The sequence below is a fragment of the Besnoitia besnoiti genome, chromosome X, assembly GCF_002563875.1.
Source record: "Besnoitia besnoiti strain Bb-Ger1 chromosome X, whole genome shotgun sequence".
Taxonomy (NCBI): domain Eukaryota; phylum Apicomplexa; class Conoidasida; order Eucoccidiorida; family Sarcocystidae; genus Besnoitia; species Besnoitia besnoiti.
In genome coordinates, this window is record NC_042365.1 from 1,807,923 (window position 1) to 1,834,608 (window position 26,686).

Here is a 26,686-nt window from a genome sequence, read left to right on the forward strand (position 1 = left end):
GCGGGCGACCGGCGCACGCGCAGTAGGAGGGAGACGGATGTTTTGGGGCGTTCTTCGTCGTCTCTCACGGCAGAGGCGATGGGGGGCGGGGAGGCGCGGGGCGAGGAAGAGCGGAGAGACAAGGAAGGTGCGATGAGAAGCGCCCGTGGGAAGTCGGGCGCAGTCCGGTTTGGAGGCGAGGAGATTGATGAAGATGAGTTTGCCGACGCTGTGTCGGAAGGAGGAGACAGCGAAGCGAGCCATGGGGAGGGAAAGAGTGCGAGAGCCAGCAGCGACAACGCGGGCGGACGGGAGGGCGACTCGGCGCAGGTTCTCGCCGCTAAAGGGGAGAGCAGGACGCCGTTGAAGCAATCCGGCACAGGACTCCCCGCGGACCCAGACAAGATAGAGGAGAAGAAAAGCCAAAAGCTCCAGCCCTTGACACTAAGTGCTGCGAAGGCCGAAAACTTCCATGCCTTCCTCTTGAGTCTCTGGGACATACGTCACGAGTACATTATAGACCCCTTCATCTTCCAAGTAAGACCAGCTGGCAACGCTCGTGTGCGGAGGAGGGGATACTGATGTGAAATATTCGCCGGATCTGTGAGCATGTCGCGCAGACTGCTCGTTTTCTTCAGTTTTCTGACACCACCGAACGGATCAGTCGGCTTCTTTTCATCCTGTGTGTTCACATGTGTGCCGGTAGTCAGATAGACTGCTTTCGTATTCTCAAGTGAAGGGCAGCTCTCTGCGTACGCCCATGCGGTTGCGCCTCTTGAGCCGACACCCCTGAGGCCAGTTGCTGCCTTGTGCCCGTCTTCCTGCTGCCTTACAGGGTCAAGCGAAGCTGTACCTGTCCCTCGTCCCCACAGTGCCGAAGGGAGGCCCTGTGGAGCGCTGTTGGAGCACGTGGGGGGCTGCGCGGCGACTGCAGTCCGAGCTTACGGAGGCGCTGCCGTCTTGCAGCCTCTATTTGACGTTTATTGACTTGAAAATCACGTTTTCCGAGTCTCAAGTCCTGAACATGTGGAAGTGGCTTGAGTACTACTTCATCCTCTACGGTAAGTGCCCAACGAGCGCGTTTAATAGAGGGGGGCCAGTACTTCTACCTGTACACCTGCGTATGCACTGCTGCATTCGTGTGTGTCGTTTCGCCTGCCCGACTTTTTATTTCTCGCGAAGCGATGAACGGACGTGCGCCGCTGTTTTCTCAAGGGCTCTCCTTCTCGCCGTCGATCTTTGGAGACAAGTGCCATGCATTGTCACTTCTGGCTGACTGACGCAGCTGCTGGCGTGCAGTCTGGTCTTCTTCCGCGCGGATGCTTCTCTCGCTTCATTCTCTCCCTTCTGTTTGACACTTGCGTTCGACAGGGCTTTGGCAGGGCGGCATCCTGGGCTCCTTCGAGAAGCCTCGCGCGTCTCCGCAGGCGCAGGAACTGTACCTGAAAGCCTGGCCGCTGAAGCTGCTGCGGGCGACGGTTGACTCAGTCGGCGAGGAGGCGGTCGCGGACTCCTCTGGAAGGGACACGCCGCTGGGCGCCGCCTCCGAGAACTCCACGCGATCTGCCGGCGTTTCTGAGGGCACGCAGACAGGCTTCGAGCGGGCAGCCTCGGAAGGCGAGACCGCCGACGGAGCGACGGGAGGCGTTGCCGACATGGAAGGCTACGACGCTGCGCGCATTCTGGCGTCGTCCGCGGAAATCGATGCCTTCTGCCAACAGTTCGAAGCGACGCATTCCCTGCAGACGATCTAGTAAGAAACGCCTCTGAGTCCTCGCGGAAGATCATATGTGGATAGTCGGCGGCTCGTGGAGCTGCCGGCTCGTTGACCTCTGCAGGGCGTGTCCGCGGCACTCCGTGCATGTGCGGGTCTTCTCCCGGTGCTGACAGACGTCCTCGCCCATATTTGTGCATGCACTCAGTTGCCTTCGAGGCCACCACGTCTCGTTTTCGCCGATCTGCGCACGCGGGTTGACCAATTCGGCTTGAATGCGTTCTCCTGTGAGGCCCCACGACGACGCAACGCGCGTTTGTTAAGCCTCAATCTCGGCCTTCCCCCTGTGATTATCGCCCGCCCCTGGTCGCTGTCTGTCCTCTTGCGCCGCTCATTCTCTGCAGCATTCTGCGGTCGAAGGCCTTCATGCGTCTGAAGCAGCTGCGGGACAAAATTAGCGCACGCAAACGGGAAAACGGGCCGCTGGTGCGCCTGTGGAACATCGTCACGCTCGGCCGCTTCGCCGCGGGCGAGGCCTCGGAGCACAAAGGCGCGCCAGCAGGCGCCGCGGGGGGCATCGTGGGCGACCCCGAGGAAGTCGCGAGAGCCAGCAGGCACCTCTTCGAAGGGCTCCTCAGGTACGGTCCGTGGTGGGGGGGACAAAGCCTCAGTCCTTCATGCTGTCTTCTGTTCTACGTCGATATACGGTGAAGTCAACGCCAACATACCCTCCTCAAGAGTGTATCTGCATCTATCTATGAATCTATCTATCCATCTTCATCTAAACTTTGTCTGGTTGTCTAGACATAGTCCGACGATAGCTTCGCCACCTCTCGCGGCTGAACCCGGCAAGCGGCTGCGCGTGCTGCCAGGGGGCCTCCGGGCGCCTGCGCATCCTCTCTGTCGCACCTCATGCTTTGGAGTCGCTTGAGCTGAAACAGATGATGAATCCTTTGATGTGCCGCGGTTGTCGCGTGTCTCCCAGACAAAACGGCGTGAGCATGGCGCGGCTCCGCGACGTTCGCGAGCAGTCCGTCTCGAAGGACTTTCTGCTAGATCTCGTCATCTTCGATGCGCAGCTCCTCGTCACCTTCGAGGGACAGGGGGTCGCGGTTCCGTTCCCGCGCCTGGGGCAGCGGGCCCTGGCGCTCGAGACAAGCTGCGTCCACTACCACCTCGAGGTCTCCGCGACCGGCGACCAATCCGTCACGATGGATCTCGAGGCAAGCCGCCCGCGCGTCTTCGGATCTCCGCGCTCTTTGGAGCCCCGGGTCCACGCAGCCTCCACCGTGTTCACGAGGAGACACACCGCGGCCAGGATCCACGTAGATGCACGGGATGGGGAGTTCCCTGTGTGCCTGCTTGCCGACATGGAGCGTCTGCGCAGCTGTATCGGCAACTACGCGCTTGGATATGTGTGTGTGGATTCTGCTCCCCTCTGCGCGCGTCCGCGTGGCTGTGTTCGAGGACGTGTGGATGATGCCAACACGCCTCCATCAGTCTGGATAGCTAGACCAGAGGGTGGGCACGACTGGCGTGTAGACGCCCGCCTCGTTGAAGGTTCCACCAAGGCGTCTGTCTACCGCTCCTACATGCCCAGCGCCAGGCGGCGGCTGCGCGCGTGGCGAGGGGGCGTGGGGGGGGTGGGGGAAGGGGTAGGGTGGAGAGAGACGCTGTGGCTGCGACGGGGGCCCCTGTCCTTCGATCGTTCGCCTGCGCGTGTCGGTTGCGTTTGCTGTTCAGCTTTACCCGACCTCGGTCATGTCGACGGGGCGCGACTTGGAGAGTCCGTACATTCCGCCGGAGATTACGCCGGTGATGATCCTGCAGCCGTCGGCGTCTCGCTTGCATGTGAAGAAGAAGAACAACATGCTGATGCATTTCATGAACACGGTTTTGCGGGGCGGCGGGAAGAAGCGCGAGGAGGAGAGCGAAGAGCCGCCAGAAGGAGGCGAGGCGAAGAAGGTCGCTTTCTCGCCGGAGGTCGAAGCAGCTGTCTCCCCCGAGGACGCGCAGTCGTCGCCAGGCGCGGCCTTCTTCTCTTCGTTTTTCGGCAGGGGGAGGGCGAAGAACGAGTCCGAGGAAGGCGCCACAGACAACGACACGTTGGTGCGTGCAGAGGCCTCGCGCTGCACGGCGTCGTCGACCCCGGCCTTGTCCGCGAACGCCCTCGCTGCGTTTGGTCTGGGGCTTGGCCAGAAGAAAGACCGCGAAGCATTCGACTTCCGCAGACGCCGCGACGAAGTCGTGCGGGGTTGGAACCCCGGATTCTACATGCGCGTCGACACGCAGCTTTTCCACACGCTGGAGCAACCCGATGTCCGCATCCTCGTTCACTCCTCCGCAGACCTCGTCGTCCTTGTCAGTCTCCAGAAACTCGCCAGCTTCTTCGGAGAGTGCCTCAACCTCCTCGACGAGGCTACCACGAAGGAGCTGCAAATGTCCTCCAGTCTCCAGGTGCGGAAAACGAGACGGCAAACAGAAAAGACCCCGCGATGACTCCTGCGTGTGCACATATATATATATATGCATATGTGTGTATTTAGGCATGTGTGTACGTACATGTATTTACATGTATTACTTGTATACGAGCTCATGTGCCAAGCATCTATGCACGCTTAGAGACGCACCCGAGGTACGCCGTCCTGGTGTGAGTGCGTGTGGACGCCGTCTCGCCGGCATCATGAGGCGCTCATGCTCAGCCACGTTTTTCTTTGTCTTTCGCAGACTGTCTCCGTGCTTCGTCAGGGAGAAGATTTTTGTCGGGCGGTCGCGGACGGAGACATTTCCCACCCGAATCTGTACCTGGACTGCGACTTGCAAAAGACAGTCTCTGCGATCATCCCGCGCATCTCCTCCAGTCTACACTGCGAAGGAATGAAACTCAATTTCGGCCACCTGAAGGCGTCTTCCAAGCTCATGCCGCGCCGGCACGCCTACCCGCACGACCTCTCTGTCGAAGAGATGTCAGACGTCTACACGTGCGAGTAAGGAATGCATGCACTCCACCCTCCCGTCCCCTCTCCCCCCTCCCCCCGTCGTTCGCTTTTGTGGCTGCGCTCCTGCTTGCCTGTTGATTCTCTCTACAGCAAGAGACCCTCAAGAGGCGGCCCTGCAGCCGTTTTCTCCGACGCCCTGAACCTGCGTTACTGCTGGCCTGCTGCCTTCTCGGGCGCGCGGCTTTGCGGCAGAGGCGGGCTCGCCGCGGTCGGTTTGCCTCGTCGCGGCGTCTGGGCTGGGGTGCGCCGCCTCGAGTGCGTTCCTTGCATCGCGTTCGGCCTTGGTTATGCCGCTAACCGCCGCGTTCTCTGCATGCCTTGCCGCGTCTGTCGTGTTTGCAGAATTGGGGGCCTCCAGCTCCTCCGCGTTGGCTCCTGCTTGGAGGACCTCTCGCGGTTGTTTGTCTATCTGGGCGGCAAGCTGCTGCTGTTCCCTGCGTGCCTGAGCAACCTGATGAGGATACCCGTGCAGACGGCGGAGGGCAGGAGCCGCCAGTCTTCGATGGCGGAAAGCTACGCGGCGGGTCGCCCGGGGGCCTCGGCGGGCCGCTCAGCGGGCCGCGAGGCGCGGCACGGCTTTGCGGAAGAGGTGGGGCGCGGAGGCGAAGAAGCGGATCACCGGAAGCACGACTTCATGAACTTCGATGAGTTCCTCGCGAGCGCCGCGGAAGACGCTGAAGGCGAGAGGTGCCGCTCAGGTGGGCGGCCCAAGGCTTTCAAGGAGAAAGAGAGCGAGAAGCAACGCACTGAACAACACATCGGGGGGCGCGGTCGCACGCTCAGGACCGCGGGGGCCTTCTCCAGCGTCGGCGAGGAAAGCGAGAGAGACGGAGACCGCGGCCGCCGAAGGGAAAAGAAGCGCGACGGGTCGCCCAGCGAACCGGCTCACCCCAGACGCAAGGAAGTGAACAAAGACAAGAAAGACGGCGAACATAACTCCTTCATCCTCAAACCGTCGAAAAATCTCACAACGGTCGCGGTCTGCCACGAGAAATTCCGCGCGGACGTCCCAGCGATCCATGTAAGCGCCTCGACGTTCCCTCTCGCCTGCGCGCCCGCGGTGCGGTGTGCGGACCGCACTGGAGTTCTCCCGCGCTCCAGTTTCTCCATACGCTGTCTTGTCTCTGCTTCTCCCCGGTCGTCGCCAAACCGTAAACACTAGCGCGACGTATTCCTGTGGACGCCGTAATGCCCGCCGCGCGTGTGTAGCTGTAACAAATCTGCGCGTCTCTCCTTGTGCTCCCTGTTCGCACGGCCCCTTGTGTTGTCTCCTCGCCATGGCTCAGTCGTGCCACGGGATTCCTTCGTCCCCCCTGCGGCTGCGCAGGTATGTGTGTATGTGGGCGCGCATGTAAGTTCTGGGGGCCACGCTATATGTTTAGACTTGAGGGATATATGTATGTATATATATATATATTTATATATATACATATATGCGTGTGGTGCGAAGGTGCGGATGTGTAGAGACGTCTGCAGACGTGTGCGCGTGGGGTGTTTTTTTCTCTTTTCAGTTGGATGTTGTTCAGGAGCGCTTGACTCTGATTGTTTGCGAGTTGGACGTCGAGTTTCTTGCAAACGTGGTGGCGGAGACTCTGGACATTTACTACAGCTACAGCAACCGCCTGGAGCTGATGCTCAAGTCCCTCGAGGTGCAAGACGAGACCGTGTGCCAGCGGCTTGAATCTCTGCGCGTGGAGCACGAATTCGCGGCGGCCGCAGGGGCGCGGCGCGCGGGTGTAAGAGCCAGAAGCGGCGAAGAAAGCGCTGCATCAAGCGAAGAGGGAGGGCGCTCGCGGCGAGGGATCAAGCCACTGCCCTCTGCGGGAAGCCACGCCTCCTCCAGGAGCGGCAGGGGGCTGAAGAGCAAGGGCGGTACGCATGCAGACAAAAACAAACCAAAGAACTTTAGCACATCATGCAGCGAGGCGGACACGGACGTAGAGACAACCGACTCCGCGACTCAAACCGACGGGCCGCCCGATGGAGCACTCGACGATGACGTCAGTCGGCTCGGTAAGAGGAGCTTAGGAGGAAGGGTCCACATGTGAGCGGGGGCAGGGAGAGAGAGCGCGCCAGGAGCTCCCGCTCCCCTTCCAACCCCTGTTTTCGTACTCTGGCAATCCGTGCTGCAACGCGGCGTAGAGCGCGTGACTCCCGGCAAATAGAGCGCTTCGAGTGCCATCCGCGACCTCCGCTTTTGCATTTTCGGCTCCATTCTTTCTCGCACTAGTCCCGCGAGCCCCAGTGCCGTGCGTGGTGTGCGCCTCCCCGCTTTGCAGTGAGAGAACAGTGGGAGATGATGCAGGAGGCGGCAGATGAAGCGTCGCGGAAGCTACAAATCGGCGACCCCCAAGCGGCGACAGAAGGCCACGTCATGCGCGTCGCGCTCCACTCCCGATTTGGAGGAGCGCAGCTGCAGATCTGGAGGAGAGGACCGACACTCCGAGGCACCCAAGGGTAAGTATTGCGCCACTGGCAGTGCCTGCCTTTATCTTGAGCAAAACTGCCTCTAGTCACCTGATACCTCGAGGGTCTCCGCCCTCCCCTCCCTCGCCCCTCTGCTCTCCAGGTCAGCGGGCGTAAGGGAGGGCGGTTGTGCGGAACAAGAGTCCCCCGATGCCAAAAGGTTGTCCTCGTAGAGTGCAAATGCCTCCGGGTCCCTGGGCTGTCGAGTTCCGCGTTCGCCTCACTCGTTCATTGCTTTGTCGGTGTTCCATTCGTTTCGGCTTTCCCGCCATACGTGTATTGTGAGCGCGTGCGTGTCTTCTTGGCGCCTCTACGCGCGTTCGCTCATGGGCGAGACCACGATCTGCACTCCTACCTGTCCGCCGCATCCGATTCCCCTGTTGACGCTTCCCTTGCAGCCTGTGTCGGTATTCTTTTCACGGATTTCTGGGTTCTCTCTCTCAGTTGCATTGTCGTCTTCAGTGCTCTCTGATATTTCTCAGCGTTGTCTTGTGCTTCTGTCTGCGCCGCCTGGCTAGTGTGTGTGTGCTTTTTGGTTTGTTTTGCTGTGCCGTTTTCGCGCAGTTTCACATCGCCGGCCTCCTTCAGAGGGCTGCCGGTGGACGCGTTCCTTGACTCTGCGGGCCTGGGATCCGGCGATTCGTCAGCGCGTCAGAGCTTCCGTCGGTCCGACGGTGCGAGCGGAGACCAGTACAGCGACTTCCGAGGCTCGTCGGGGGACAGAGGTTTTTACGCGAAGTCGTCGACCCCGTCCGCGCCCTGGGAGGGCCTGCATCCCTATCGTCTGGGCTCCAACGTCCGCTACATGCGGCCGGACGTGGGCGCGCGTCTCGCACATCTGAACCCATCTGCGCGGCCCTACTACTACGACCCGCGAGGCGACGGCGGTGTGCCGGGGTCGCCCTCGTCTTGGCGGAGGACGCCGGGATCTGGTAACGGCTACCGAGCCGGCCGAAGAGGCAGCCCGTACATGTCGGGAAGCACAGGCAGCGGCCGAGACTATATGAAGCATCACACGGGCCACTTCTCGTGGTATTCGGGTTCGTATTCGCGCGCGGCTCGTAACCCGTCGGCGAATCACTTGCACGCGGTGCTGATGAACTGTATCTGTCTGAGTCACTTTTCAGAGGGTTTCGGTTTCACGGAGAGCCAGCGAATCGGCCCGCTGATCTCTCTGATTTCTCTTCCCCTGTCGCTGGCTGTCGAGACAGGCTCCGACGGCAGCCTCGCACTCCATTGCAAGCACGAAGGCATTCAGGTGCGAGACGAGACGAATATCGCGCCGCTCTCCATGTGCTACTTGTACCGTGGCACTGGCAGCGGCGCCGACGGGCGGCAAGCCCAGGTGACGCGGGTCGGCGAAAAGAAGGAGAAAGAATCCCGGAGCGCCGCCGCGTCGTCGCCGAGTGCGTCGGGCTCTGGGCCTTCGCAGGAGGCGGGGGGCAAGACGACGGGCGGCCGAGAGAAACCCACAGAGGCCGCCAGAGAGGGAGACGCGAAGGAGCGCGAGCGACTCGCGGTTGCGTCCGTGATGCTGCCCCCTGGGCGCAAGAGCATTGTGCCAGCGCACCTCCCCGAGGATCTCTCCCTAGTTGTCTCCGCCGGTGGCGACCGCAAACTCGCACCGGCCGTGGCGTTGCCAGCTCGGGGGAGGGGGTCTGAGGGGGCGAGCAGAGCTGCGGGGGGCCACGACGGAGGCCGAGGCAGCGGCACCGAGGACGAACGTGGAGGCGGCGGGCCTGGACCGGCTCGGAAGCGAAGCGTGTCTTTCTCGGTTCTCTCCACAGTGTCGACCACGCCCTCGGTGCCGGTCCGTGCCCGGTCGTCGATGCGGGGATCTTTCATGCGGTGCCCCTCCGCCCGCCGTCGCCGCCGCCCCGGCACCATCGCCAGCGGCTGCCCGACAGAAGAGGCTGCTCCCACCTCGCCCCATCTGTCCGTAGACATATCGGGGAATTTCTTCTCTGGTGTTAGCGAGTGCAGCGTGTTGCTGGGCACCTGCCGAGTGGTGGTGCTTTGGGAGGTCCTCGACGAACTCGCGCACTGGGCTGCCGACGTCTCTGAGAAGCTGCCCACGTTCCCTCAGCCGCCCCCCCTGCTGAAGTGCGTGTCGCGCTCGCTTCGGACGGGCGTGGGGTCTGGGGTCGGGAGGGCACCAGCGGCTGGCAGTCTCTCCTGCCGAGGCGGCGGAGACAGAAGCCGCATACCGAGTAGCCTCTTCGCGCCTCGCCCCCCGCCGTCCAGCCCGATATTCTCCATGGAGAGAAGCAAGCTGCTCAGTTGGGGATCCTTGTCTCAGCATCCTTTCGACTCGTTCGACGAGTTTCGGAGAGCAGGGGGCGCAAGCGCCGGGGGCTGGTCGCCGGCGTATGGCGGCAGCCGCGGCGGGGTGGAGGACGGCCGCGGGCCGAGTCCGCAACGGCAGTGCCTGTTCGCCTGCCGGGGCGGGCGGGACAGCGTGGGGCCCGCGAGAGCGACGACGCGCCGGCATTCCTTTCCCTTCTCAGCCACGCCGCTGTTTCTGAAAGTCATGGAAAAACGCCACGAAAACGAGGCTCGGAGCAAGTATCTGCCCCTCCCGCAGTACGTCCACAACCTGTCGGCGGCCCGCGGGGACATCGCGGGGGCTGAGTTGTCGCGGCGCCAAGCGACCTTTCAGCGGAGAGGAGAGGGCGGACGGGGCGGCGCCAGGGCGACTGTGCGGCAGAAAACGGGGTTCTGGGGGGGGGGAAGAACAGCGAACTCTGGTTTCCCTTTCCGTTCGGCCGCAGCGACAAGACCGGCGTGTTGTCGGCGGAGGACGAGTGGCCCCAGGGAAGCGGGGAAGAGGACCGAAAGACGTTCCTCTGGTCGCCGACCTTCCGACCACACCTCCCCAGCGGGCTGGCAGCCATCAAACGCAAGACGCGCGTCTTCCCGCTGCCGGGCGGCTTCTCGCGCCCCCATTTGCCTGGGGCCTTCGGGGCCTCCAACTCGGGGCGATCTTCCGAGACAGGCTGTTCCTCCGACCCGTCCAGCTTCGTGGAGCGGTCTCTGGCTCGCTCCTTCTCGGATGGCGAGGCAGAGCTGAGAAGGCGCGGCAGCGCGGCCTCCAGCTTGAGCAGGGGGTTTGAGCTGCCTGGCGGCGGTGGCGGACAGGCGGGATGCTCGGCCTCGTTCTCAGATCAAGCGTTCGCGTCCCAGGACAGGTCGCTGGCTCTTCGAAGAGCGCGTGGGAGCTCCACTGGGTCTCGGGACAACTGGCCGTCTTTCTCGCCCGTCTTCGCAACCCGTCACAGCGACGGTATGTCTCAGGTGAGCACGGTGCTGGATTATTCGCGCCTGATGCAGGCTGTCGATGACTACATGCCTTGGGAGGAGGCGCGAGAAGAAGATTTTGATCCGCTCTCGTGCTCCGGTAGCCGCATTTTCGAGACCTACGATGCGCCACACTTGGAAGTCGAGCCCATGGTCGCGCCCCCAGAATGGGCGCTGCCGCGCCACGCATGGGAAGCCAACAGGTGCCGCAGAGCAACCGGCAGGGCCACGGGCTCAGAGTTGTTTTCGCGCGGGCACAGTCTGCTGTCGTTCCACGTCGACTTCCGCATGGACACCTTCGAAGTGTGGATTCCTGTCGAGCCCCTCCGCATGCCGCGCCCTGCCAGTGTAGTCGCGGCGGACGACCGTGGCGTGTTCAGGGGAGGCAAAGGCGATCGGGCGCTGATGGGCCTCGCGCAGGGACCGTTCGCCTTCGGAGGTGGTTTACCGCAGTTGCCCCTCCCCGGGGCCGCAGAGCGCGTGGGAGCCGGTGACCCGAGGGGCCGCGACGCCTTTCCAGCCGGCGAGGGAATGGTCGGGCCGCGGACAGTCAGCTGGGGAGAACGCGAGGGAGCGATGGGGCTTGATCGCGAAGGAGGAGGGCGCGCGATCCACGGGAGGCGGCGACCCTCAGAAAACTTCAACGATGTCGTTTCAGAGGCCGCCAGGCGACCGGCGGGTGGACGCCATAAACGAGAAGGAATTCTTCGGAGGGGCAGAGAGGCCTCGCTCGGCCGCGCTGAGGGCCGCAAACGCGACGACGCAGAGGGCGCGGCGACCTACCAATCCAGCCGCCACCACGGTCTGCGCGAGCGAACCCACTTTCTGCGGGAGGAGCTCTTCCGTGCAAGGCGGAGACGGCACGTGGCGGAGATGAAGGCCGACAGCGTCGAGGGCTACGTGAGCGACAGCGCGGGGCTTGTTCGCGACAAGGCCTCGCCAGAGGGCTCCTCGGGCCACAGCCGCAGGGCGGGGCGGCTGCGGGTGCGGGGCGCGGGAGGCGCATCGCCAGGCGCTGTCTCCGACGTGGAGAGGACAGGCGCAGGCAAGCTCTTTGGCAATTCGCACTGGCCCCAGCGAAAGGGCAATCGGGCCACTGCGGCTGCGGCTCCAGAACGTCAGCTGGAGCGGGGAGGCAAGATCCGCGAGCAGGACGCTCTCCGCGGGGTCCTGGCGAAGGGCAGCGAGGCGCTGTTCTGGGGAGAGAACGCGTCGAAGAGCGACACGGAGGCCGGGCGTTGTATCCTCGGCGCCTCCGGAGACAGGTATTTCGGGTACTGCGATGCAGACAAGGCGTTCGCGTCCAAGATCTGTGTGAACAAGAGGTCCTTGCGGCTCGCTGGCATGCGGGCGCGCGCCAACTGGCGCAGACTGAAGTTCCTCGTTCGGCCGCCGGATCGCTCCTGGGCGACGGCGGTGCGCGAAACCAAGGAAGACTACTGCCGCGTCTTCTCGCGAGCGGGACAGTATAGACCCACAGATAATCTCGAAAGCATCATATCTGCATCCGGCTTCGATGTTGGCCCCATCCCGACGGTCCTCGCAGTCAAAGGCAGCGCCAGCGCCACCCTGATGGTCTGTCGTCTCGCGACGTCGGCGATGCAGGACCAAATGGACCGAGAAGAAGACCTATTTGCGGGGCGGTCCGTCGACTGGCAGGACCAAGACAACTTCTTCGGGCGCTTCGCCGATATTGGCATGTCAGAACATGCCGGCGACTACTTTGCCGGCGGCAGGCCACATGCGGCGCCCGCAGAGGTCGGAGACGGGGCGGCGGGCGCCTACCGGGACGAAAGAGAGCCGAGCGGTCCGCTGCCTGGGACAACTTCTTGGGCCTGCGGAGGGGAGGACGGACGCGGCGACCCCCTGCATGGCGTTGGAGGCGCATATGGTCTGGACCGAGCGGGTATGCAGCAGCAAGCCAGTGACGGCGTCTGGGCATCGCAGAGATGCCGGAAGCGCCCTTCGCGGCACTTGGAGGAAGATGAAGACCGGATTCTTGCGTACTGGGGTCCTCCGTCCTCGTGGTACATTCCCGAGCTGCGCAAAGCCTTCGCCTTCACCAACCCCGGCGTGGTGTCGCCGCTGCTGCCCTTCCGCTTCTTCTTCCCCTCCATGTGGCGCCTTCAGGCCTCATTCACAGACGTGGTGGCGAGCTCTCTCACGCCGGCGACCTTGTCGCCAGTGTATCCAGCAGCCATCCCGTGGGGCGACGTCGTGGTCAACAGCCCGTTGGTCTCCCCCGTTCGCCTTTCCCTCGGGCTGACCTTGTCTCTGCCGCACGCCTACCAGATGCATGAAAGACTCGCCGGGATTGACCGGACTGCGTCGATGATGATCTACAGGGCCTACGGCGTGACGCGCCCACAGGCGCCCGAGGGTCTGAGTCTCTCTCTGAACGCTGAGCCTGTGCTTGTCACGATGGACTGCTACTCCTTCTTGTATATCTACCAGCTCATCTCGATTCTGAACAGCTTCGGCGTGTACGTAGCCGAACTGTTCCCCACCTCGGCTGGGGACGCCACGAGTGAAGAGGCAGGGGACGGCCTCGACAGAGAGACGGCAGCCGACGGCCGGGACGACGTGGTGTCGAGGCGAGGCCGGAGGACGCGACAGGATGAAGAAGCAAGTCCTGCCCCAGACGACGCCTCGCAGAGTGGTTTCGGCGGACTGCGAGGTCGGCGCGTGGGGCGCGTCACATCGCAGAGGAGAATAAACGGGAGCCCCGACAGCGTAGACCACGAGCATCGCGACTCGATGGAGAGCAACCGGAATGCCGCGGCTCCTCCTGGACCCTGGCGCCTCCTCCACTCAAAGTCTTCCACGAGGGCGAAGGACCTCGCATCAGGGGTCTCCCTGCGAGAGGACAACCCGCTGGGACGAGGCGACCCCGACCGCCCCGCATTCAAATACGAGAAAGACGACAACCGAAGCCGTACCGCCCCCGGAACCGTCATCAGGACGGCAGCCTTCTTCGCAGGCGGCAATGGCGAACAAATGCCTCTCTCTCGATCCTTCGGTGGACTCGCTCTTCTGCCAAACGAGGGCTTGGGCGAGGCTCCGGTCTCCTCATCTCGGGAGCCGAGCGCGTACGAGCAGACGGCCCGGTCGTCGTTTTCTTCGCGATCCGAGAGCTCAACGAACCAGGATGACAACCTCAGCGTGTTCCCGCTAGGCACCGCCACGTCGAGATCTGTCGTCGGCGACGAAAGTGTGGTGGGGAGTGTGTTGCCACCCGCGGGGATCGCCCCGCCCCGACCCGCTGACGGCACAGGGCTTCGCCGGCTTCCGAAGCTTGAGACACTGTTGTATAATTTCCTCCACACCTTCCCTGTGGGCATGACCGCGGAATCTGAGCTCGTCCGGGTTGGCTTCTGGGACTTCTACTCGGTGAATCGCCGCTGTTTCCTCACAGTCACTTTCGAGGACCTCTCCCTGGGCGCCACGACGCGGAGTCGAACGAAGGAAGTCCCCTTTTCGCTGACGTCGCTGACAGTTCGGGCCGCGGCAAGCTCTCCGGAGGTGCTGGCGTGCAGAGCGGCGCTTTACCGGATGGATCAAGAGCGCGTTCAGAGAGAGAAGCGCATCCGCTTCGCTCGCCCAATAAAGATGCAGGACGGTTCTGCACGCCACCCAGGCGCCCGGAAGACTGAAGTGTTGCATTCGCCCGAGGCGCGGGAAGCTGAAGATCGCCGCAGAGGGACGTCCTCGCCGTTGCTTTCCGCCTGCGCAGGCATGTCGCTTATGTCATCGGATTTCGACCGAGCTGAATACGGAAGGAGACCGTCGGATGGAGGCAGTCCGCTGCGTTTTTTGTCGTCCTCCAGGCTTTCGTCGTGGTCGCCGCACGCAACCGGCAGAGTCGGCGGGCTGGGCAGGAATCTGGACAGCAGCGAGCCGGACGGCGTGGATGCGGCACGCGCGCTCCGAGGGCGCAGCGATCCCTCCGGAGGCGCGGGGCAGATGCATGCGCATCTCGCGTCTCCCGTGGCGAGTTGTTTGGCGCCGCCCAACGACCGCGAGGCGGACTTCGGCAGTCGCCAAGAGGGCGCCAGACACGCCTGCGGTGGCAGAGCGATGCTCTCGCGGACCGAATCGGACGGCTCGTCCCTGCATGCAGACGAGGGCTTGGCTCCGACAGTGTGGCGCGACGACGTGTCCCTGCCCGACTCCGAAAATTCCCTCTTCTCAAGCGGCCCTGGATTCTGCAGCTCGCGGCCGGTTGTCAAAATCCCCGGGAGCCACCGGCGCGTCGGTGACGGCGCGGGCCTTGGATCCGGACCAGGAGGAATCGGAGGACTTGTTACGCCAACCTCCGGCGGAGGCGCGGCCTCGCACAGGCGCAGCTCGGCGCTCGGCTCGGGCATACAGTCGCCCTTCGGCACGGACGGTGCGCTGGCCTTCTTCGACCATCGGCGCGCCGCCGCGCGAACGCTGACGAGGCGAAAGGCCCAGGGCGACGAGGGGTTTGACGCGTTTCCGCCCACCCACTCCACTCCAGGGCTCGCGGCGGGGCACGCAGGCAAGAAGCTGCATGTGCCGTTGCGGCCGAAAGAGCTGAAGAACTTCCTGCTGTACGGGACGGCTGCCCCCGGCGAGCCCGAGGGCGCCGCGGCGCGAGGCTCGCCGGCGAACGACGCAGCCGCTGCTGGCGACACAGGCACTGCACGCGAAGAAGAAGAGGCCTACGCGGGCAGGGAGGCGTATCAGACGGCGAGCAACGACGTGCCTCAGCGGAGCCAAGCCGTGCTGATTCAGGAGTTTCTGGGATGGGAGAATCCGTGGCTGACGCTGGAGGCCTCCGCGATGCTGGAGCTGGAGCATTTCAACCGCATCGAAGGCACAAACGACTTGACGATGGAGCCGTGGCAAGTGACGGTCCTCGGAAGCAAGGCTTCCCTCAGCGACACGCTCGACTGCGACCTGGAGGCCACGTGGCTGAACCTGAACTTGAATGTGGCGCTCGCGGACGCCATCCTCGTGTACGGCTACGCGCTGATTGGCTGCGTGATCAAGGAGCGGTACGCGCTCCAGCTCGACAGGCACAAGCGCTGGATTCAACAGCGCAAGCGCGAGAAAGAGATGGGCGGCAGCGGCCAGAAAGAGAAGGACCGCAGCGGCGTCTCCGCCAGCGGCTCCGACGGGAAAAGCGTAGGCCCCGACGATGGGCGCAGTGTGGTCGGCGGAGGGTCGTGCGCGGGCGACAGAATCTCTGTGGTGTTCAGTGGCAGCGCGTACTCAACCGAGAAGAGCGCCCTGGAACAGTTGGGGTTGACCGGGGCGACCTTCCTCAAACCCGACGGCACGCTGCTACACCCCGACCGCTTCAACATCCTCAAGTGCCTCTTCAACGCGCTGTCGCTCGATTTCCTCGGAGACAACCTGGTCAGCAAGTCGTCGGACTACATGCATCCCTCAGCAGAGTTTGCCGGAGACGTCCTCAAGAACACGTCCGTCCCAGTGGCTGTTTCACGACCTCGTCGCCAACCCGGAGCGGCAGAGTTGGCCGCCGCAGGGGCGCTCGCGGCGGCTGCGGCCGGCGCGTACAGCGTCGCGGTCTCCTCGCCGCAGCAGGGAGGCGCAGGCGGCGCCGCGGGCGCGGCGGCTGACGTAGCTCTCGCGGCGAGAAATGTGTCGAGTGCGCTATCCAGGAAAACGACTACCACGGAGGCGGCGGCGGCAGCATCGGGTCAAGGCGCGGGTCAGTTCCTCGGCTTGGCCTTTGGCCGCAAGCCGAAGACCGCTGCGGGCCCGGGCCTGCCCGGCGGGGCTTTGGGCGCCGACGTGGCGGGAGGAACTGGAGCCTTGGCGGTCGCCGCGGTCCCGGCAGGCGCGGGTCTGGCTGACGCTGGAGAGACCAAAGCGGGTGTGATCACCAAGCGCCAGAGCGGGCCGCCCTCCGCGGGGGCCGAGGCCGGCAAGAGCGGCGGCGCAGGAGACAGCAAAGACAGGGAGGCGCGTGAGGACGAGCAACTACCCCAACTGTTCAACCTCCTTGGGCAAACGATAGCCGTCATGACAGGTACCCTAGAAGGCCACAGGAGCGAGAGGACTAGCCGGCCGTCCCTGAGTTGAAAACAGGGTGCCTGTAGGGAGGAGAAGCCGCACATATTCTAGAGGGACTGGCAGCGGCTTACTCTTTCGATGCTAGCGTGTGTCATCTTCCATGCCTTTTTTTCTCTGGTGATGTTGCGTCATCCCGTCTGGCGTCGGCGTGTATGTCACGGCTTTCCGTGCGATGTGTGTGCGGCGCCTTAGATTTGATCGCAGATGAAGACTCGGACCAGCTTGAGGGGACGTGGACGTTTGTGGAAGACGGGCAGCGCGTGGGTTTGCGGACGGATGAGAACGGCGTGGTGGAGACGTTCATCGTGCGGCTTCGGCTGCTCAACTACGTGTACGATTTGCCTTCTCATCTGTTTCAGTTCACCTCCGAGACACGCGACGTGATCCGTCTCTCCGTGCCCGAAGTGCCTCTGCCGCCCCGCATCCATCTCTTGGACGAGGACCTCGGCGAGGGCGGCGGCGCGGCCGGAGACGACGAGGGCATGGGTCTCCGCCCCGCGGCGTCGCCTTTTTCGCCTTCGTCGGCCTTCCGCCCCCGAAACCGCGGCACCGCGGCAGGTGGCGGGTCCGGTCCGGGTGCGCTGCAGCGGCGGGCCTTCAGCCGGCGTTCCCGGATTGGCGTGGCGAATCGCTTCTACTCGCTGCAGGGGAAGATCACGTTTCCTCACGAGCGGTCATGGTGGGACCCAGAAAACCTTCCGCACCCGAGGAACTTTGTGTATATGCTGTGGCGCACCGCCGCGCACTCGGCCGCTGGCGGCGGCAACGCGAGGTACGATCTCTACTTGTCGTCGAGCGTCGTGGTTCGGAACACGACCAAATTCCACCTCTCCATCTTTCCCTCCGTGCCAGGCCCGACCAACTCGAAGAAGTCCGTCTTCGCCGCGTACCACCGCAAGTTCATGAGCTGCCCCTCGCGCCCCCCACGCAGTCCATGCCGGTCTTCGCGAACGTGATGCGCAGGTACCAGGGCCTCGGCGGCAGCGCCCTCAGGAACGACCGCGTGCGCCAGCGCCCGACGCTCGCTGCGTCGGCCCGCCACGACCGCGGCGCGGGGGCGCTCTTGGGCACGTCGCCGACGGCGCCCACGCGGCAAAAGACGGGCATCACGGCGAGCGGCGTGCCCATCAAACTCCCGCGGCAGACAGTGCGCACAGTCCCCCCGACGCTCAAACTCCCGGCTATGGAGCACTACATCATCGAGGACCCTTCTGCGGGCGACATTGGTCGCAAGTTCTCCATGGTCGCCGCGAACCCCTCCAGCGACGAGGAGGAGGGCTTCCTCTCGGCGCTGCCCGGCGGCGGGGCGCGGCACAGGGCCCTCGCGGGCGCGGGCGGCCAGGGCGAGGGCGGCAGCCGGCAGCGCGCGGCGGGCACGAACGGACTGTCGATGGCTGTGGAGGCCGTGAGCCGACTAAACGGCGGCGGCGGTCGCGACCGCAGCGCGCGGCTCGCCGAAGACGCGAAGCGCGGGGGGCACAGCCCGGGCAACGCAGCAGGGTCTACGGGGCGACCCCGAGGGGGCGAGAGTCTCCCTGGAGGGAAGGGGCTAAGGGCGAGCACGGAGGAGACGTCTCTCGCGCCGTTCCTGTACAAAATTGCTCCAAGCGCAGGGCCCGAGACCGTGGTGACTGTTTCGGGTCAGTCCTCGCCGCAGAGTCCGCAGCCGGAGGGAGAAACCGGTGCGAAAGCAGACGGCGTATCGGTTCAGAAGCGGGTGCAACTCGTGGAGCCCGACATCGAAGGCTCGGGCGTCGATCGTCCTGGCCCCTTCAGCGCCAACACCGTCCCGCGCTACGGCGGCGGGGGCTTCATGACGGCGAGCAGTCGACGGATTACGCGCAGCCTCCGGCGGAAGAAGCGAGGCGACAAGCGGGTGAGGACCAGAAAACACGACGTGTACGGCGGCGAATTCATTCCCGTGATCGACGATATCGACTGCATCGAGCTGCAGCCCTTCGACTCCATGGTGAAAGCCATCCCCCTCTTCTGGACCCTCACGGACAACGCCCCACTCTGGGTCTCTCTCAAAAAAGAGGCGCCGAGGTCCAAGGCCGAAGTGCGACGAATCGTCAAATACCCTGCTAAATGCGACTTCCTCACCGAGGTCAGCCTCCCGGGAGGATGGACATCACCCCTGCATTGTTGCGTACCTATACATATCTATATATTATCGCTATATGCATGGGGCGCTAGAGAGGAAAGTCTTCTCGGATTTGACTTGCAGAGGCTGCACATTTTGGACTGTATGTCTGCACGGGCGTTTTCCAGGGGGCCTCCAGTTTTCTGCAGTGTGTCTCAACATGCAGCATTTGGCATAGAAACACGGCGCTTGCGCGTCTGTGTTACTGGAGGCGAGGGCACTGCGTCGTTAACGTAGTGTGCGCCTCTGGTCGTATCGCTTGTTCTTTGCTCCTGCATTTACGCCTTTTCTTCAGGAACAAACCCTCAAGGCAATTTGCGGGAACGCGCTGGTGAATTATCGGCCGCGGAAGTCTCAGCTGCCTCCGTACCAGGTCCACCTCGAGGGCCCTAACGACGAAGTCATTGCCCTCTCTTCCTCGGTTCGCGGCGTGTCTCTCCGCTGTAACCAGAATATGAGTAAGCGAAGCCCGGCCTGAGAATTCATTCGCCAGAGAGCTTGTCCGTGGCGGCGCCTCTCTCCAGCGAGCGAACGTTGCATCCTGTGTACAAATGTATCTCTTTGACTGTAGTCGGGCAGCTGGATGGGATGCCTAGGCGCAGTGCACTGCAACGTAGGGGGCTCAGATCGCTCCCACATAGATGTGACGCAGAATTTGCTGTGGCGCGGAAAATCGAAATGTAGTCATTTAGCGCACGTGTAAACCGGCGCAGATTCAGTGTGAGATACTGTAACACTGCACACAAAACCCACGATATAGTGATGCGTCGCCATGTGGAGGAGGGGGAAAGGGAGGCGCGAGTGGAAGTGAGGGCGTGTGGGTCCGCCCGGTCGGCGTGTCTGTCGGGTCGCACTGCCGGATCTCGTTTCGGGCCTTGTGTGAGTACGGTTCTTCGTCATTCTCTCTGGTGTGTATTCAGTCAAGGATTCGCGGATCCCGGGTCTGTTTTTTGAGATTGTGTTGGAGCACTGCCTGGTGATTCTGAATCGCTTGCCGCGGAGCCTGTACGTGAGGCCGATCTCGTCGACGGCGCTGCAGCAGCGCGAGGGGGAGCGCGACCCGTCCATTGCCCGCGTCCGCGAAACCGACTACGTCATTGAGGCCGGAGAGTCGCTGTCGCTCGCTGCCGATCCTGCGGCGATGGTCGTTTTGTTCGACGACTTGGTCTCCAGGCCGCTCGAGATCGCCTACAAGGCTCAAGGGGTGAGCGCAGAATCCGAAATTTGTGCGCAGTGTTCCTGTTTTGCGTAAGATTTGTGTGGCGGTCCCACTGGCGTTGCGGGAACGGTTTTTTATCTTCAAAACAGACAATATAAATTTTAAATTTAAAAGACATGAAGGCTTGATGTGGGAAGAAGAGAAAAACATCAAGTCTTCATGCCCTTTATGTTCTGGGCTTGTTTTCCGCGCCTGTTGCCCGGGGCCAGCTTTTGAGCTATGCCGATTCGGGAGAGGCTCCAGAGGGGTCGGGGCGAGCGCGGGAGTCTGTCGATTCACTTCGGGCTCAGCGGAAGAAGGAGAAGCAGCTTGTGAAAAGAGAGGACCACATGGAATGCTGGCCGCCAGCGTTCAGAGGGGGGTGAGAGGGCGCTCAGGTCGCCACAACGCATCCGACCGAAGTCTTCGCGTCTTTCTGTGTCTCTGCTCTCTTCCCAGACAAACGTGCAGAAGCTGTATATGGACCTGGTCGCCCCCGAGCACCCGTTGCCAGCTGATTTGTACAGCCCCGTGGCGGGCGGCGAAGGGGAGGCGCCCGGCTTGCACAGAGTTTCGGCTTCTCCTCGCGGCTCGTCGTCTCCCGACAGCGCGGCGGCCGTGGCGAACGCGTTCCTGACCGATGCGGACGCGGTGTCTCTCTCTTCGGACTCGCCCGGCGAGCTGCCTGGCGCGGGCCTCCAGAGCGACGCACCGGAACGGCGGAGCCGGCTGGGGTCCGCGGAAGGAGGCGGCGGTTGGAAAGGCGGGCACGAGCGAGACGCGAAGGGAGGAGGCGAGCCAGACAGCGGCGGACTCACTGGCGGTAGCGACGACCCGACTGCGCTCGTTGATCACCACGGGCGCCAGCTCCGACCCGTCTGCCGAGACATCCGGCGCGGAAGCGGCGCCCGCAGACGGGAACACAGCTTTTCGCTCGTGTCTGGGAACGGCCAGGCTTCGCGCGCGGCGGCAGACGCCGACGAACTGATGGCTGCTGTGCCACGCAAAGTCATTCTCTGGGTCCAGCTCAGCGACCAAGCGGGAAACAAGAAGAAGGCGGCTGCCACCGCCTTCAAGTTCTACAACGGCACCTACGTCAGAAGTGTGACTGTCTTCGCCGACGTGTGGGTAAGTGTAAGGCGACGACAGCAGGCGCGGAGGACCAGAGGCTACGCCTGAAGGAGTGGAGTTCACAAAAAACACTTCCACGTGTTCAGATGTATTTTTTGGAGATCGGTAAAGGTGTGTCTCTTAGTCATGCGTCTGTATTTGCACGTGTGGCACGTCGGGCTTTTTTTTCACCACATACGTTGGCTCTGCGCAGTCGCGGTCAGGCATCGGCTGAAGGAACCTCAAAGAGTCGGGTAGAGCGTTTTCTCTCACAGGCCGTGCGTTGTTTCCGCGTCTGGTAGCTCCTCAGTGAGCCCGCTGGCGCATGGCTTGATTTTCACTTTTGGGCCGCTCTGTGTGTGCAGATGATCAACCGCTGCTCGTACCCGATTCTGCTGAAGCGCGTGGACAACGGAGCTCTTCAGCTGCTGGAGTCTTTTCACCGCGTGATTCTCTCCCAGGACTTTGCGGCTTCGCACCTGCGCATCGGAGTCCCGTGCAGTCAGTATCACCGGATTCAGGACTTTGCTGTGTACCCGCGGAAGCCTCCGGACCGGTTGAAGGCGTGCATCAACGCGGCGTTTATGATCCAGAGACATGAGACGGCGGCGTGGTCAAATGACTTCGTGCTGTCTGACATGGGCACGCTGGGTCTGTTTATGAACCAGACGGAGCAGCATCCGCAGCTCCACTACACGGTGGCGATGAGTATCGGTCCGGCGCCGTTCTTCCGCACCACGATCGTCGAGATCCTCCCCTCCTTCGTGCTGGTGAACGAGCGGAAAACAGTGCCTCTTTGGATCCGCGAGAGCTCCGCCGGGCTCGGCTACGCAAAGGAAAGCAGCTACCACCGCATCAACCCAGGGCAGCTCCTCGAGTTCCATCCCCAGGGCAGACACCCCGTCACCATTGAGCTCACGGGCATGGAGCAGGCCGACCTCATGGCGGAGCTGGAAAGGGAGAAAAATGGCGGGCAAGTCGAGGAGGTCGAGGACGACGAAGGCGACGGCGACGTCGAGTTGCTCGCAAAACTCGATGAAGAAGACGCCGAAGCAGGCGCAAGAGACGGCAACGACGAGGACGACTTCTCGGCGCAGGATCTCTTAAGCGCGGAGCTGGAGGAACCTGAGGATGAAGCCGCGAGCGCGGGCGACGCAGATCCCCGCGACCCCCAAGCGGCGCAGGATAAGGACGGGGGGAAAACCCTTCAAGACATAGACGGCGAGTTCATTGATGCCTCCCTCGCTGGTGATGTGAAACAGTGGAACGGCGGAAAGGCAGATCGAGGCGGGCTCTCCGGGAAGAGCAACGACACTCAAGCAAGGCCGACCGGAGAAGAAGAGGCCGCGCTTCTGCAGTCTTTTGTGGGCAAGGGGAACGACGTTGAAACCCTCATGAGCGCGAGCGGTGTAAAAGGAGGGAAGCAAGGAATCGACGTCACCGATGCTTCTGATTCTCAGCCCGTGTTCAAACCGGATCCCGTGCATAAGGCGTCGGGGCTTTGGGCAGCGAGTTCGTCTTTCTCAGCGTCGCGCGGCGCCACCGATGGAGCCGGAGGTGCGGCCTTCGCGCCGGGCGACTCTCTTCTGGCAGCCGATTGCGCTTGCCAGACGAAAGATCTGTCGCCCTCCGCTGACTGTGGAGCGGAAGAGAGCTTGGGGGCTTCCGCTCTCGGCGGATCCGCGCTCTTCCAGGCCGTCGCCGCCCACGCGCGAGAAGTCCCGGCTCCAAAGGGCGACGCCGGCGCCGTAGACCTGCTGAGTGCGGATGAGAAAGACGACGCCGCGGGGGGACTGGCAACAGCTCCGCCGCTACCCGTCTCTCCCCAGTATCAAGGCCTGCAGGTTCAACACGCGCAGAGATCTCTCACGGCTGCTACGACCAAGGTGGAGGACATCAACGTCCGCTTGGGCCACAGTGTTGCCGTGGAGCCGGGGGCGCCGCCGGCGGGCCGCTCGAGCCCACTGGGGCACTCCCAGCCCGCGGCGACGGCGCCCGGCCTTGCGTGGCGCCCGTCCGCGTCTGCGCCTTCTTTTGTGACCTCTTCTTCCCGCGCGGAAGTCTGCGCGTCTGTCCAGCCGCTGTTGCACGCGGCGCCGCTCGCGGGGAGCTCGGTCCCGATGGCGGCGATTTCTCGCACTGCCGAGGTCGGAGGACCGGGGCAGCCAGTGGTGGCGCTGAGCGAGAATGCCGGCGGCAGCGGAGTGTCTCTGCAGAACTCGGGCGCCAGAGCGAGTGCGGACAAGCGCGGGGATGGCGGGCGAGGGGGAAATGAGAGGACAAGCGGCGCTGACGGCTCGACAGGGCCAGGTCAGCAGCGAGCCAACGCAGAGTGGTCGTTCCCGCTGGAAATCACGTATGCGCGCCTCCTCCAGATCCGCCACCCGACAGACTCCGGTGCACGCGGCGGGCGGCCGAGCCCCGCGGGCAGGCGCACGAGTGTGGCGCAGGCGATTTCCCGCTGGCAGACCCGAGAGAGCCTCTCTGAAGCCACCAGCAGCGCCGGGGGCGGCCGGCCGCAGGGCCGCGACTTGCCCGAGAAGGGAGCTGAGGACGCGGGTCGCGAGAAGGAGCAAGCGCGGCGCACCACCGAGACCCCGGCCCTGCAGCGGGAAGGCGACGCCGACAGTCACGTGTCGTCGACGGACTTGAAGAAGGGCGAACTCGATGCAGTCCTCGAGTCTGCCGACCAGACAGCGGACGCTAGCCGGCGCGGGTCGCCAGCCAGCACAAGCGTGAACGGCGCGGGGACGGCGACGGGGTCTCCAGGCGCAGCGGCGCCGCCCCTTCCGCCGCCTGCGTTTGGAGTCACTGAGATGGAAGTGTCGCTCTACAGCGGGTCGCGCTTCGTTCTTTTCCTCGATCCGGCGATTCCAGATTACATATTGCTGAACAAGACTTCGGTGCCTCTGTGCGTCGCGCAGGCGGGTGTGGCGGGTTTCGGCGAGCTCCTCCGCCCCATCCCGCGTGAGCACTTGAACCGGAAGAACGAATTTGTGGGACAGAGATACGGCCTGAAGTTTGCGCTGTACGATCCCACAAAGGAGGCGAAGCTCGACGTCTGGCTGTTCAACGAGCCCGAGGAACACGCGAGCCGCCGACTGGGCACGCGCGGCAGTCACAGTCTCCTGCGTAATGCGCGCCTGGCCTCGAAGCTGCGGCACATCCCCGGCTCGTCTTCGCAGATCATCAACCACCTGACTGGGGAGGCCCATCGCCTCAAACGCCGGTCGACGGATTTTCTGCGTGCAGGCGGCGCATTCCCGAGTCTGCGGACGCAGTCGTACGAGGAGCGAGCCTTGGCGCGAGGCGACATGCTGAGGCCCTACGCACATTTTGGCGGAGACGCCTACGTGCCGCGACCTTTCCACGGCGCCACGTCCGACTCGCTGCGCACGGGGGTTTCGCACCCCGCTGCGGACGGCCGGGAGGCAGATGCCGAAAAAGACCTGGGGCCCACCAGACTCGCGCGCCCGCGTGAAAGGCCAGGCAGGGTCTCTTCCCATGGGGCGCTGGACGCCGGCGAAGGCGACGCAGGCAACCTCGGAGGCGATCGGACGCCACTCTTCGCGACGAGGCTTCAGTCGTCCGTTCGCCGCTTCCCCTCGAATCCGCTGACGCGTGTGAACACGGCGACTGGGCGGTCGAGGGGCCTCGCGACCGCGTCACGCTTCCAGCCTGCCGGGCTGGGCGGCGTACTCCACCTCTTCCCAGAGGAAAGTCTGACGCTGGAGGCGGACCGAGGCCCGTACGGGGGCAGCGGCACGGCCTTGGATATGTCGGTTGAGCAGTATTCGCGCAGAGACTTCTCAGAGTCGTTCTACATGCCCTGCAGCCGTGGCAGCAACCTCTTTTTCCTCGCACTCACACACCCGGTCACGGGGGCACGCGTGGTCGTCTGCGTGCGAAAGAAAGTCATCGCAGGAAGCACGTACATTGTCTTCTTCGAGGCGACGCGCGGCGGACGAAGCGACAGGGGCAGCAGCGCGATCCTGCCAGACCTCGGCCTGAGCCTGCATCTGCCTATGCTGTACCCGGGCGAACTCTACGGAGCAGTAGCTGGCGTCGCCCCTCAGCGGGCGCTGGCGGAGATCAAGAAGGGCAACAACCTCCTCTTCAAGCCAGCCATCCACAAGCTGGGGAGCTCTGTGCAGGCGGACAACTTCCCCCTGCTTCGGCCCAATGCTGGCGCGCGCCTGGTGAATCATCTCGGCCACCGAGTCGAGGGCGTGGCGGAGCGCGTGGGAGGCATGGTCGGCGGTGCCGTCGAAACTGTCAACAAGGGCGCAGAACGGTCTGCGGCTCTGGCCGCGTCGCTCGGCGGCGACTCGGCCTTCGCGCTGGGCAGCAACGGGCTGCTGCGGCGATCGTTCGGAAGCATGTTCTTCGGCGACTACGACCACTGCTCGACAGACGGCGTGGACTACGCGGACGACGAAAGCGATGAGGAGGAGGCCTCCAAGGCGATGATCAACACGGACCTCAGCGTCAACCTCTGTCTCCTCGGCGTCGGGGTCAGCTTGATCGACTCGGAGCCGAACGAAATCTTGTACGCCAGCGTAGAGATGCTCGGCGTCAACTACGACGCGACGGCTGAGAGTCAGCGCGTACGCCTGACTGTGGGCTGGGTGCAGGTCGACAACCATGCGAAAGGCGCCTACTACCCGACGATGCTGCGGCCCATCACCGACTGGCTCACGTCGGCGGATTCGTCGCAGGACGCGACCCAGGCAGGTGCCGAGGGCGACGGCGCCGAGGCCGCAGACGGGGCGCGCCGGAGCTCCGCCCAGGCGCCCGACATGCTGCTTGACGCCAGCGCGCAGGGAACGAGTGGAGGCGAGCGAGCGTCGGGTTCCAAGCCCACGGGGGGCGCGCAACCACCCGCGCGCAGCAGCGTGGAAGGTGCGGGAGACCGCGCGAAGTACGGCAGAGCCTGGCTCCGTACCGTCACGGGCCGCCGCCCCGACGGGGTCCTGCCGGCGGGGGCGAAGAGGAGAGGCCTCGACGATGCGGGAGCCGAGGAGGAGAACGCGGCGGACGGGCTGGCGTCGCCGCGCGGCGTTCGCTCTCTGCGCGGTGGAGGCGGCGAGGGGAGAGAGGGTCAAGAAAGCGCGTTCCAGCCGCGCTCCAGCGGAGGGGGGTCCGCCTCTGGAGGAAAGCGGCCCAGCCAGCGAGCAGGGCACAGCGATGAGCTCGAGCGGCTCTTGCCCGGGGCCTACGGCCGGTCTCAGTCTGTGCCTTTTGGCGGAGGAGGAGGCTACGTGGAGCAGCACGGAGAAAGAGAATACGAGCGTCCGCAGTGGACAAACCTGCAGGCGCGGGACATGCTGCCGTCGCAGGTGGCGAACATCGCGCGTCTGCATCACTCCGAGCAGAGCGGCAGGCTTATGGACGAACGCGACGCGGTCGTGCAGGTCCTGATCGAACACAGGACCTCTGTCGACGCCGGCCGCGGCCTCGTGGACATGCCCCAGTGTCTGCTCCGGCTCGAGCCTCTGAGCGTGAACATCGACTCCCAACTCGTCTTCGCCGTTCTCCTCTTCATCGATGACCTCCTTCGCACGCTGAACGTCGACCTCCTCCAACAAAGTGTCAAGGACATCCGCACCAGCGAAGTGGATAACAACAGTCCCGTGTGGCGCGCCCTTCTAGGTAAGGCCTTATCCCCGTCGTCCTCTGACAGCAAACGAGCACCGGCGTCGCCTCCGGCTTCT

General features: G+C 63.7%; 1 protein-coding gene across 1 annotated transcript in view; it reads left to right on the forward strand.

Annotated features, from left to right (window-relative positions):
• Positions 1-26,686, forward strand: part of BESB_018110 (uncharacterized protein) — a gene marked incomplete at both ends in the record, with an annotated part of 35,104 nt that overhangs the window by 3,238 nt on the left and 5,180 nt on the right. The window contains 18 exons of the mRNA XM_029360526.1: positions 24-516; positions 815-1,040; positions 1,351-1,732; positions 2,098-2,331; positions 2,679-2,916; positions 3,437-4,150; positions 4,421-4,680; positions 5,035-5,713; positions 6,204-6,705; positions 6,972-7,149; positions 7,723-9,741; positions 9,930-16,477; positions 16,714-17,293; positions 17,374-18,628; positions 18,960-19,122; positions 19,585-19,868; positions 20,322-20,990; positions 21,338-26,624. Of these exons, the coding sequence (XP_029216502.1) occupies positions 24-516; positions 815-1,040; positions 1,351-1,732; positions 2,098-2,331; positions 2,679-2,916; positions 3,437-4,150; positions 4,421-4,680; positions 5,035-5,713; positions 6,204-6,705; positions 6,972-7,149; positions 7,723-9,741; positions 9,930-16,477; positions 16,714-17,293; positions 17,374-18,628; positions 18,960-19,122; positions 19,585-19,868; positions 20,322-20,990; positions 21,338-26,624 (20,711 nt within the window). The remainder of the gene's footprint in view (positions 1-23; positions 517-814; positions 1,041-1,350; positions 1,733-2,097; positions 2,332-2,678; positions 2,917-3,436; positions 4,151-4,420; positions 4,681-5,034; positions 5,714-6,203; positions 6,706-6,971; positions 7,150-7,722; positions 9,742-9,929; positions 16,478-16,713; positions 17,294-17,373; positions 18,629-18,959; positions 19,123-19,584; positions 19,869-20,321; positions 20,991-21,337; positions 26,625-26,686) is intronic.